At 38.6% G+C, this 12,805-nt stretch overlaps 3 protein-coding genes across 3 annotated transcripts; 1 reads left to right on the plus strand and 2 right to left on the minus strand.

The window, feature by feature from the left end:
• Window positions 1-723: 723 nt before the first annotated feature.
• Window positions 724-3,904, minus strand: LOC113722824 (mitochondrial outer membrane protein porin of 34 kDa). Its single transcript, XM_027246047.2, has 6 exons — window positions 3,608-3,904; window positions 3,336-3,403; window positions 2,520-2,630; window positions 1,940-2,026; window positions 1,633-1,841; window positions 724-1,379 (listed from the first exon to the last, which is right to left on the minus strand). Exons 1-6 carry the CDS (start codon window positions 3,654-3,656, stop codon window positions 1,073-1,075), a joined length of 831 nt encoding a protein of 276 aa, XP_027101848.1. The 5' UTR covers window positions 3,657-3,904; the 3' UTR covers window positions 724-1,072.
• Window positions 3,905-4,837: 933 nt separating this feature from the next.
• Window positions 4,838-7,446, minus strand: LOC113722850 (probable auxin efflux carrier component 8). Its single transcript, XM_072059926.1, has 6 exons — window positions 6,767-7,446; window positions 6,064-6,244; window positions 5,844-5,929; window positions 5,596-5,753; window positions 5,401-5,477; window positions 4,838-5,306 (listed from the first exon to the last, which is right to left on the minus strand). The coding sequence occupies exons 1-6, from the start codon at window positions 7,272-7,274 to the stop codon at window positions 5,237-5,239; spliced, it is 1,080 nt and encodes a 359-aa protein (XP_071916027.1). The 5' UTR covers window positions 7,275-7,446; the 3' UTR covers window positions 4,838-5,236.
• Window positions 7,447-10,093: 2,647 nt separating this feature from the next.
• On the plus strand, window positions 10,094-12,219 carry LOC113723122 (probable pectate lyase P59). Its single transcript, XM_027246378.2, has 3 exons — window positions 10,094-10,365; window positions 10,785-11,697; window positions 11,791-12,219. Exons 1-3 carry the CDS (start codon window positions 10,157-10,159, stop codon window positions 12,016-12,018), a joined length of 1,350 nt encoding a protein of 449 aa, XP_027102179.2. The 5' UTR covers window positions 10,094-10,156; the 3' UTR covers window positions 12,019-12,219.
• The last annotated feature ends 586 nt before the right edge of the window (window positions 12,220-12,805 follow it).

Consider the following 12,805-nt stretch of genomic DNA (forward strand, 5'->3'; position numbering starts at 1 on the left):
AATATAACTCTTCTTTCTAATCATATGTATATTATCATTCAAATTTAAAATTTGAATTTATGGAGATAAAATTGAAAAGAAAAGCATAAACATCACAACCAAACCACTATTCTTAAAAAGTTAGATTTTCAAAACATGATTAAATAATTAGGACAGAGGGCATAGTATTTTTCTGGAGAGCTGTTCTTGTGAGAGTTCTGTTAAAAAGGTTATAAGCTAAGCTTAGAATCAAACTAAACGAGAAAACATTGAGACCGATACCAACCATGATTCGCCGTCAAGGGTCACGTAGCGATTTCGATTGTTTCATATCCGTCATGACATATCGATTAAATATCGAGTGATTTCTACATTATAGCACATAAAATTTTTTTAAAAATCTGAAAAAATTATTAAGATTAAAAAATACCAAAAAAAACACAATCTGAAAAAATATCTAAATCGATTCCGAATTGATTCGAATATATCGGTTCATACCAATCATCACAGATTTGAAACGGTCAATATCAACTGAGTTACAACAAATCGCTGCGGATATGAAAATATCTGCGATTTGGATATCGTACCGTTCTCTCCATTCAAGTTACTACTCGACTAATTCTAATATGAATCGGCCGATGTTGCTAACCATGATGCCAACCGCACAAATGAATCATTCGGTAGGAACCTCGGCCGCCCTGGTTTCCACTTCCAGGGGGTGCGTAGAGTTTAATGAATAAAAAGGACCATACAATCAAACTTTAAATTAATTGAAGTTTGTTCCTGAACATTTGCAAAAATATCGAGAACAACGCTGTTTAGTCAGTTCAACCCAGCTCAGTCTCAAAATATGCTATCAAGATTAACCAGAACCTAAAGTCAAAACTTCTTCAAAGAAACAGGCAAAGCATAATCACTTAGACACGAAACAAAAGAAAATTTGACTTTGTGTACGGGTTCAAGCAACCATCTAAACATACTCTATTTCTATACTTTAAATTCCACCAAAATAAACCGCCAAAAGAATAAGTCGTGACCATGCTCTCCTCAATCTAACTTATTGCTCCTAAACCAGAATAAGCTCACTGCTCATTTAAGGCTTCAGGACCAGGGCCAGCCCAAACTTGGCACTCTGGTCAATAGACTTGGTGTCTACTTCCCCAGTAATTGTGAAAAGGGACTTCGGACGCCACTCATGCTGGATCAGAGCACTGGCTTTGCCATAATTGTTAACCCGAGCCTTCAATGTGGTCAAGGGATCCAATGCATGCTGAGTTCCAAGAGTGATGGTATTTTCGTTCGTGGAGAAACTATGTGTCACCTCAGCACCAACAGCAGTACTAGTCAAGGGGCTCACAGTATGGTAGTATGATGCACTCAGAGCATCCCCCTTGTCATTCCTGAACATAAATACTTGTTAGTCAAGTCATATATGAATAACGAATAACACCATTAATATTTAAGCCAAGACCCCAGAACATATTGCTGGGAATTCATGGACATACCAAAAACTGTCTTTCAACTATACTACAACCAAAGAAAGAAAACAGCTAACAATATATATGCAAACCGCAAAAAACCAAATATATTCTCTGTATCCCAATTAAGCAAATACAACTGAATAACATTGCCATATTTAAGATAACCACTTACAAGGTCAATGAAGCAATAAGGTCAGAATTGGTGAAGCTCAATCCAGCATTGCACTTAGTTAAGGTCCCAGTCTTGGTGTCGAAGGAAACATCGGTTCCTAGTGCAAGCGCATTGGTTCCAACCACACCTGAGAAGTTGATAATAGGGTTCGCTGTCAACCCAACGCTTGTGCTTATGCCAGCATAGTCATGCAGATATTGAAGTTCTAGCTACAATGTGGAATAACAAATCACTAATACATTTTAAAACAAAGATATATAGCAACAGTGATGTTGAACCACAAACAAGAAGTCAAAGAGATTCTTACCTTTCCAGACCGTTGGTCAGGAACTCTGAAGCTAAGGATTGTCTTCAGACCAGGTACAGGCTCATCAATTTTAACAGCCGTGAAGAGCTGTTAACAAAACATAAATAAATAAAAAAACAGCAGGTTAGATTCTGAAGCACTAAAAAAATAGTGGGTGATCTGTGCAAGAATAACCAATTAAGCTTGCAAAACTACAAAATTCATAACCCATAAAGGGTAATGTATCTAAGAACAAAGAAATTTGGCAAATACTGAAAACATGGGACAAGGTTAGGGGCAAAACAAATCCGTCTAATATCCATGGAAAAAAAAAAACAAGCCTACTTAGGAAGTGGGTAGCAATTGAGGGACGAGGTGTATTAAACCCAAAGGTGCAAACTGATTTCCCATAATATTCATGTTAAAAACAACTATGCCGAAGAATTTTTAATTTTGATAGAAACATCATTTACCACCAGGGACAAGTGATCTAACAGAATACACTATTTAGCAAACAAACATGATGAACACTGCCGTAAATATACATAGACTAAGACAACAGTGATTCAATTGCATACGAGAGTATCTAGATTGGACTTACGTTGGAGTTTGTGTCCACTTTAAAATCAGTGGTAATGTTCTTGTTCTTCAACTGAGCGTTCACATCAGCCCAAAAAAGATCACCCTTCTTTGTTCCTGATGACGTGACAGCCTAAAAGAAACAAAGCAGAGAACCATCAAACTCGTACAGAAGCAGCAGAGGAATCGACAGTCTCTAAGACTCACCAAGCTGTGATATATAACTAACAGCATTAAATCTACACATTCACATTCTTATCTGTTATGTGTTCAAGCAATTGTAGATATGCTGCTATAAAAACAATGAAGGACATGCATGACCTAAAGCAGAACAGTGACCTCAGCAAAAATTTGGTCGTTGCAAGTCAATAAGATTCCATCATTCCTTTAACAAGTGAGAATGAAAATAGGTCATAAAACTACCTTGAATACATAATATTACCACCAACAATGAAAATAAAGGGGTGCAACAACTAATGCACATCCAAAAGTCTAACAAGCAAATGCAACGGAACTGCCAAGCCAGTTCTCAGCCATTACACAAACAGGACAAACTAATAAACATTCATACAAACTTCTTCCAACGCAATTCACGCATTCCAATAACATGAACAATTACCACATTCAACAAAATAACTATTATTTTCTAAGTGTACCATCCAGCAAAATATAACACATCATTTTTTCTGGAACTCCTAAGAACGAAAATATTCCTCAGCAAACTATTGTGAATTCAACAAATAAATTTTACTTTCAAAAAAACTACGACAGAACAGTTTCCAGAAAACAAACAAATAGACGATAGCTACGGAATAAATCCAAAAAAAAAAAAACTCACAACTCCAGTTGGCGAGCAGGTTGAGATAGTGAACTTGTGGTCGCTCTGGAAATCCTTGTACAGAAGATCTATTACAACACACAAAAAGGAAGAAAAAAAAAAACTTCATCACCAAAAAAAGGGGGAAAAAAGACTAGAACAGAACCGCAATGATTCAATAATTCAAGCGTATTTATAGCCGCATAAATTGAAAACATAAATACATAATTTCGATGCATCGACACATGTATGTATTAATGTATGTATACACGAACGAAAGGGAAGAAGTAGACCTCGGACCTTCTTGCCGATTTCGGTGTAAAGACCAGGACCTTTGGCCATGATTTCAAACTCTGCAGAAAATTATCGAAGTTTCAAGAGGAAGAAAACAACTGAATGGAGAGAGGAGCAGTGAAGCTTTGACGCAAGAGCGGGAGTGATTGGAGCAGGCATCTATGCATGGGTGTATATATAGTATAAGCGTAATTCGGTGGCTTCGGGGCCGTAGATAGAAAGCTTGGAGAAGGGGATAAACTGAGATATTCTATTTCTATGCCACTCTCAGGGGATCAGGGCCGTCCAAATGCTTCGAATTGTTTTGGGGATCGCTGTTAGAAAGCTTGGAGAAGGGGATAAACTGTAGAAATTTTACCAAACCCTTCGAAAATTACTTGACCAGGTCCACAGATCCACTTGTGGACCGTGTGGTTCATTAGCAGCCACGTCACTTACACAACAACAAGGATTAACAAAATACTCCTTTCTGTCCCCCAACTATAGCTGTTAATCGAGCCGAGTCGAGCCGAGTATTTGGCTGCCGAGCTCGACTCAAGTTTAATTCGAGCCGAGCTCTACTCGAGCTCGTTAGAAAAACGAGCTTTAAAATGTGTTCGAACTCGGCTCGTTAAATGTACATGTGGCTCGAGTTCGAGTTCGAGTTCGAGCTTGACTCGTTTATCACAAACGAGTCGAGCTTCACGAGCTCGAGCTCGAGCTCGTGCAAATTAACCTTAATAAAAACCTATAATTTTTAATTTTTATAATTTTAATTTCTAAAATGACAAATATGTCCTTCATTAACGAGCTCTAACGAGCTACTCGAGTATCAAACAAGCCGAGCTTACTAGGCTCGTTAACTAAACGAGCATGTTTCGAGCTCGAGCTCGACTCGTTAAACAAAATTAACGAGCCGAGTTCAAGTCTTAATGAGTCAAGCTCTAACGTGCTTTCGAGTTACTCGATTGACTTAACAGCTCTACCCCCAACAAGGAAAATTGGTATTTTATTATTATTGCATTTTTTCGGGAGCCCAAAGAAATGCTAATTAAGTAACTTCGATTTCAACCAACTCCCTCCCTCCAAGGAGTAGACCACAACATTAATTGTAGAGTGGGAGCTCAAGGTTTAAATCTTATTTTTTTATTAATGTGTCTCTATACGAGTAAATTTTTAAAATTCATACGGACGCGTGATCATGCATCCGCTTAATGTATATAATGGTTCAGTCCCGTCTAATTGTACCGTTATGCAAAAAAAAAAAACTTTCATTTCAATAATATGGTAGATAATAACTGGTGCTAGTACATTCTTCACTGGTTGCAGCTACAAATTGGCCAATTACTATTGAATTGTGAATATGGATCAATGACATACTTTTTTCTGAACCATCGATTTCTTCATCTTTTCAGTACAAATCACCATACCATACTGATTGCTGACCTGTTGAGCGGCTAAGGCTTGAATTGGAATATTTAGACTGTAATTTGGTGGTGCAGCTGCTGGTCTTCCTACCTTTTCTTCGGATTCTTCGTTGCTGTTATTCATGTCATAGAGTATCAACATTATGAAAGGATGCCATTTTTTTTTGTACTCGGCCGACTAATAAATTCATGTCGGGTTGGAAAAAAGGCTCCTTCATTCATTCATAACAACGCTAATAGGTAGTAGTAAGCCAATGCAATCGGTGTAGCTATTAGCATGCCCATTAATACCCTGTAAGAAACGGATGAGTAGTTTTAACCCTTTTGGAAGTTCCAAGTATTTGACATGGTCGTATAAGAATAACAAAGTTTGATTGGTTAATTACCCTGTGCTGAGGATGTCGGGATGTACGTGATACTCCTTGGCAAATACAAACGGAACGATTCCTTGAGGAAGCGCTGCCTGTAATTGCACAAAAACTCAAAACATCCACCAATTACATTTCACAAAGTCCCCAAACAAAAAGGTGATATGCTTAATTTGCAACCCCCAGAAACCACAGAGCAAAGTAACATTTCACCTGTACAATGGCTACTTTAAACGATCTTCCTCGCAATCCAACAGCAATGGAGCATCCTGCCATCACAACTGGACCCACCACAAACCTCATTGCCATGGCTAACAATGCTTTTCGGGTCCCGCATGCTAGTATACCCGTCTGTGAAGCCATGAAAAGACCTAGAGAGACAGCCAAGAATCGGAAGTTCTCAAGCAACAAGTGTAAACTGACATCATTTTTGAAGATGATTTATTTTACAGTTTACTCACCTAAGCTGAACATTGCCATTCCTAGTCCTCCGTCCGACAGTACAGTTATCGATCTGTCAACTATCTTTGGAAGCTGTAGTCCCCACCTGCATCCAATTCAATTTCTTTTTATCGATCATGGCGAGGCTAAATATATAACAGATGCATAATGCTTTGAGTGACATTCCGTTCTGAGGTTACCGTAGATTTAAGTAAACCAATCCTGCTTTAAGCTAATTACCTAAAGTGTATGCATGCCCAGACAAGACCGGCCAGAGTTCCATGAGTATTGGGATTGCTTATGAGCTTCCGTCCGACGGTAGAGAGGAGAAGCGCAATCTTAGACTTTTTTCCTTGGCTGTTGTTAGGTTCATCCTCTTCTTCGTCTTTTTGTGACGCTGCTTCTGGGGCCTCTAGCTCTTCTTTGGTATTTGGATAGACCAAAAAAGCTTGCACTTTAAACTCCGCGGTCAAAAGAAATTAAAAGGACATCTACCTTGATTTTCCTCCTCGGAGTCTAATTTATGCCATAATAATGTTTGCCTAGTTCATCACGCTTTTGATTCAAATCTTTGTTCACATTTGAATCGTTGATATACAGAATCAAGAACATTGATGCATACATAAAGGACTACACTAGAGGCGTAAGCATGTCGCAACAAGGCAATAAACGTGGGAATTAAGATAAATTTTGTGGGTCCAGCCACTATCTTTTTTTTTTTTGAAGACTGAACTATAAATACTAGTCTGCTCTATACTACTAATATTTTTCTTTCGATTGTTCAATCTGGATGAATGCAGCCTACTATTTTTTCTCTTGCTTGCTCGGGAAAAAAAAAATAAAGTTAATGAGAAATTAAAGGGGTTTATTCTATAAAAAGTGGGTGAATATGTGGAGATCATAGATGAGTATATATTCTATGCGTTTTATTCTTTACGTATACCTGAAACTGTTGATGGGGGAGTGGCGTCAACTCCTCTCGCGGCATTGATCTCAAACAAAAGCAGTAAAAGGTTGTACCAGATTAAGCTTTGTAGCACAACTATCTGAGCAAGGAACCCCGCTGCTTCAGCTCCATACATGGCTCTCAACAGTGGGATTCCCAGGATCAAGGTATTGGGAAGTGTTGATAGCGAGAGACCTGTAATGACCCAACTCAGGCTTCCTCTGGAGTTGATTTTGGCGATGACAGCCAAAACAAGGAAGGCCAGAAACTTTTGAAGGAAATCAGCACATATGAGCTTCAGATTCATCTTGTAGGGGTTGTTGGATGAGATGACCTGAAATGACAACAATGGAATTGAGAATCTTGCGACAAACTTGTTGATGCCTGAGCATTGGTCAGCTGTGAAGAGCTTCCACCATTTTACAGAGGCATAAGCCAAGATCATGGCTGCGTATAATGGGAATATGGCTTCCACAACGTGATAGACATCAATCAGGGAAACCATGGCCTTTTCCCGGTCGGGGAATCCTTGGTATGAGGCCCCTTTTTTTTATACTGTACTTGGTTTCTTTGTTGGATTGCCAAATCTGCATCTTTCTTGAGAAGCTCTCTCAAATTACGTTCTGGATTTCTTGTTGGAACAAGGTACTTTGTTAGGTTATCCGAAGGTGTTCCCTTTTACCTGACTAGGTTACTAGCTAGGTTTGTGTCTTACAGATTAATCTATGTCTTATACCCCAGCTCCTATATATGCAAAGCATATAATTCTGCATCACATACCACGACACCTCCTGTCTTCAATTGAAGTGAGAGCATAATTGGATGTTTTAGTCATCTTAATTCAGAAAGGAGGGTTGCCCAACTTTCAGTTTGCTAATTAATGTGGTTGTTTCTTTTAATTTATTAGTTCTTTTGGGGACAAAGTGAGCTGATTGTATCAAACCTAAGCATGGATCATTATAGGCTTTAAGTGCGTGCGTGCAATAAGGATAAGATTCATTAATTGTGTTTGGGCCATACTTGTTTTAGCAATTTTTTGTATGCTGCTGTGATCCAAATTCCAAATTTCCAACTGCTACTGTTCTAGTTTCTAATCTGAATAGCTATTCCAGCGGTGTGTTTTGTGTAATCGTGAAGATTTGGGAGAAAGGGAACGGAGCCTTTAACTAACTAATTAACGGTGTGTTTGGATTGTAATTTTTAAAAGAAATTTGTTACGTTTTCGTGAACATATTTATCAATCACTTTTTTCCTTCAGATATATCAAATCGCTACAGTAATTTTTTTAAAAAAATCCAAAAAATGCAATTCAATTCTTTAAAGAGCAGCAGGGAGGAGGAATAATGGAGTGAATTACGGGGGAAGCAAGCCGGGGCAATGAGTAAATAACAGGGAAGAAGGAAGAATTTTTCCTAAATACGGTCAAAAGTGCGAGAATAAGTGTCCAGTGGAATTTGCTTTTCAAATGCGAAAATTTGCCGGAACAAATCCTGATTACTCTTTGCCCAAGTAATCTTTATTTTGTACCTTTTGGTAGCTTTTCGGAAGTTCCATCGACAAGATGTCGTTGACCGATACAATCAAATGCACGATTTGTTGCCTTTTGATTCCCTCCCGGAAATTATCCTCTAAAAATTTAAAAATTGGACGACGAAGCTTCTTTCCTTCTAAATTTTGAAATCCCTTTTTTTTTTTTTGGGTAAATTTGATTGGATGATTGCTTATAAAGTTATAGTAATACTTTGGTAAAACCATATTTGTCCTAGCTCTTTAAATCCTAAGTCTTATATTATAGTATATGATATGAATGCACCAAATTTGTATATCGTTCGTTCTTGATCATTCACGTACGTCATCGTAGACAAGTAAGTAGCTAGGTTCATTTAGTCAAAGGCATTTTTAGCCAATCTGCTGTTCATTGCCACTGGACGTTTTGACTTTTTAGCGATCGATGCCTGTTTGTTGATGCATGGATATAATTAACGGATGGACCAACCGGCGGCATGGATGACAATTTTAATTAGATCCAATCCAACAGTGCAGCCGCAAGCCTCATTTTTCCCAAATTTGGGAATATTGATAGTACGTTACATGATGATAGTGCTGGTGAAATGTACTAGTAGTATTAAAAAAATTTAAGCTAGTGCTACAAATTTCAAGAAAAAAAAAATAAAATAAAATTGATGCCTCCTCCTTTTAATTAATTAAGGGATAATATCAGAAACCTCCCTTGAGGTTTCCTCTTAATATCACTTGGCACCCTTGAGATTTTAGAAACATCACTTTCCTCCCCTAATAATTGTAAAAAGACTATACTAACCCTCACTTAACACATAATTTACAACATATTAAATAAATGAAGCTCAAAAATAAAAAAAAATAAAAAAGAAATGGAAGTCATCTTTCTTCTTTTTCTCTTTCTTCCATCATTCTCTCTTCCTCATATTTTTTGGATGAATATGCAATATTATATTATAAATTATAATAAATTAAATTTTATTTATCTTTTACTTTTTGTGATTGTGATAAAGTGGGGTACTATTTATTTGCTTATTTTGAGTTGATTTTTTATAATAATTGGTATAATTTAATGGTTTGAGCAAGGGTAAAGAAGTTGGTGGAAAAAATGTAAATTCATAAAAAATCGATTTTGAACATATCGAATTAAATTGATACAAATGTATTTCCTTTCAAATATCATTTTTATTTTTCAAATTTATAGTTTTATAGGGTGTGGCATTGTGATGTAGTAGTACTACAAGAGATTGCTTTTGAAGTGATGATTTTCTTGAAGTGAACAAAGTGACTTAGGAACATTTTTATTTAGTAACTGAAAGGGTAGTTTAGGGTTTTTAAAAATTTTGTTACACAAATAACTAAAGTAAGGGAGGTAAGTGATATTTTTGAAACCTTAGGGGTATCAGGTGATATTAAGAGAAACCTAAGGGGAGGTTTCTGATATTATCCCTTTAATTAAATGACCATTTCTAACCGCTTAAGTATCTCCTCCGGGTCACTGGTGATGACGAAAATTGAGGTAGGATCATGTCTGTGTAAGTAATACAAAACATTGAAATATTCAAGCGGGCGAGACAAATGTAAGTTGTGACCGTTGGAAGAAGTGGTTCTCCCCATCTGTCGCTCAAAAGGCGTTTGTCTATCTTGTGGCGGGAGGGGGAAGTATTGCCGTTATTTAAACCAGTTTTGTTGAAGTTATGAGAGGGTGTATTTCAAGGTAAGTAGCTGTTTTGCAAGCATTTGCATACGCTACAAAAAGAAAAAGGGTCCGAACCCGAGGAATCAAAGGGAGGGTTCGACCCATATTCAGAAACATTAAGGCCCGAAAAAAAAAAAGGAAAAAAAAGAAAAGGGCAGCAGGCAGCCGAGATGGGCGAACCGGTTTCCAAGTTGGTTTGTGTGTTCCTGTGTGCTTTTACAATAGTGGTGGTGCCAACCCTGATCACGGCTCAAGGCAGTGGCAGTGCGGAAGAGGAGTACTGGCGAATCCGAGCAGAGGAAGCCTGGAACCACACGCTCAAGGCTTATGAGGCTAATCCCCACACCGTTATTGGGGCCTTCAATAAGCAAGCTTCCGAGTAAGTATCGTGAATATGTTTTCGGAAAACATCATCGTTGCTTTAACGTTGTACTGCTAAAGATTAAAGTGGATTGATCTGATAATGATTAGACGAAGATTTGGAAAGGCAAGACTCATAATACTATATATTAATAATATATTTTGTGAAACGTAATTATATGTCTGAAGAATCTAGCGTACGTGCATGGAGTGTAGTACCAAGCAAGAGACGAAATGCCCGGAAAAACAGCAGCACAGGATGACAAATTAACAAAGCTGAACTTGCCCCCATACTGCCATACATAACGTTTTGTAAATGTATAAATTATAAACGTTTTCCAGCATTACGTACTCCAAGCGGATTCTTTCTTTAAAAGAACAGAAAGAGTTGATTTTGATTTTGAATTTTTTTTTTTTTTGGGTTTGAATGTGGTGCAGCGCTGTAAAAGAATTCTTGAGCGAGAAGAACAACACGAGGAGGGAACTGAGAGGGAAAACGTGGGGAGGAGGCTGCTTGGCTACCAACCCAATCGACAGGTGCTGGAGATGCCAGCCAAATTGGGCCGACAACAGAAAGAGGCTGGCAGATTGTGTGGTGGGTTTTGGCCGCGGCACCACCGGGGGAAAGAATGGTGCATTCTACGTCGTCACAGACTCTTCCGATGACAGCATTCTGGCACCGAAACCCGGAACCCTTCGCCATGCAGTGATCCAAAAGGAGCCACTTTGGATCATATTCCAACGCGACATGGTAATCAGGCTCACGCAGGAGCTGATCATGCAGGGCGACAAGACCATTGATGCTCGTGGGGTGAACGTCCACATTGCTTACGGCGCTGGAATCACCATTCAGTTCGTTAAGAACGTCATCATCCACGGTCTCCACGTCCACGATATCCATCAGGGCTCCGGTGGCCTCGTCAGGGACTCGGTCGATCATTTCGGGATTAGGACCATGAGCGACGGAGATGGGATTTCCATCTTCGGATCCAGCAACGTTTGGATTGATCACGTGTCCATGTGGAAGTGCTACGACGGCCTCATTGATGCCGTCGAGGCATCCACCGCCATCACCATCTCAAACTCTCACTTCACCGATCACAATGAGGTGATGCTCTTCGGTGCCAGCGACAGTCAATCCAAAGATGCTGTCATGCAAATCACTGTTGCTTTTAACCATTTTGGTAAGAGGTTGATTCAAAGAATGCCTAGGTGCCGATGGGGATTCATTCACGTCGTCAACAACGATTATACTCACTGGGAAATGTATGCCATTGGTGGTAGCCAACATCCCATTATCATCAGCCAGGGTAACCGCTTCATTGCTCCTCCCGACATCTTCAAGAAGGAGGTAAGAAGAACGGTCAATTTTGGGTTGGAAAGACTCTTTTTTTTTTTTTTTAAAGTAGTACGACTGACCTCCTCGTGGGACTGAAATCAACAGGTGACAAAGAGGGATTATGCGGAGGAAGCGAGATGGAAGCAGTGGACGTGGAGATCAGAGGGAGATCTTTTCATGAACGGAGCATTCTTTGTTCAATCTGGAGATCCAGATTTTACCAAGAAGCATCCTGAAATTTTCGACGGCATAGCTCCTGCGGATAGTTCACAGGTGACTTGGATAACGAGGTTTGCTGGTGCCCTTTTGTGCAGACCTGGAAGCCCGTGCTAGTAATAACTAATCCCCGTGCGTTGCCGAGACAGCTTCAGCCATTCAATAAACAGAACCCAAAATCAATAAAAAGCCATATCTCATGTAACTTATTTTTTGAGGAGACATTGATCGATCGGGGAAAACATTGACACAAGCTAATTTTCTTTTCTTTGCTTTTCGATGGGTTTAAAATTATAATGAAAAGAAATGCCAAGTCCAGTCGGTTTAGCACTTTTCTTTTTTTTTGGGTTATTAATTTGGACATGTACTGTACTGTAGGGGGATTCAGTTTCGATTTTTGTACGAGAATGCCTTTTATTTTTCTTTAGATGTGAATAACATTGAACGAAAAAGGGAGATGAAAAAGAAAAAAAGGGCTTATATTTTGCAAGTGTTCACATCTTTTTTTTTTTTTTTGGGTTCAAGCAGATGCAGCAGGAAATTATGTTAAAACTTTTCAAACATTATTATCAGTTTAAAATTTGGCCGCCTGATATTGTCATCCAGGCACTAATGAAAAACAATCATAAGCATGTATATCCCGGAAAAATGGTGTGTGTACTTGGCTTGGGAAGTTTCAATTTATGGCAATCATATTGTTGCCTACGAACTTTCTGTCTAACTCTAAATCTGAGTGCAGTAATGGCAAATGTGTTTAAAAATCTGATACCTTCTCCTACACAAGCCTGATGGTGATTCAAGCCAGTACTAAAATTTTTAGTTCTAAGAGAAGCAATAGAAATCATCATAACCTGTCAAGTCGCCGCGGATAAAATTTATCATAATGGCCGGGTTATAAGCATGC

This window comes from Coffea arabica, chromosome 7e (assembly GCF_036785885.1).
Source record: "Coffea arabica cultivar ET-39 chromosome 7e, Coffea Arabica ET-39 HiFi, whole genome shotgun sequence".
In the NCBI taxonomy this organism is placed as follows: Eukaryota; Viridiplantae; Streptophyta; class Magnoliopsida; order Gentianales; family Rubiaceae; genus Coffea; species Coffea arabica.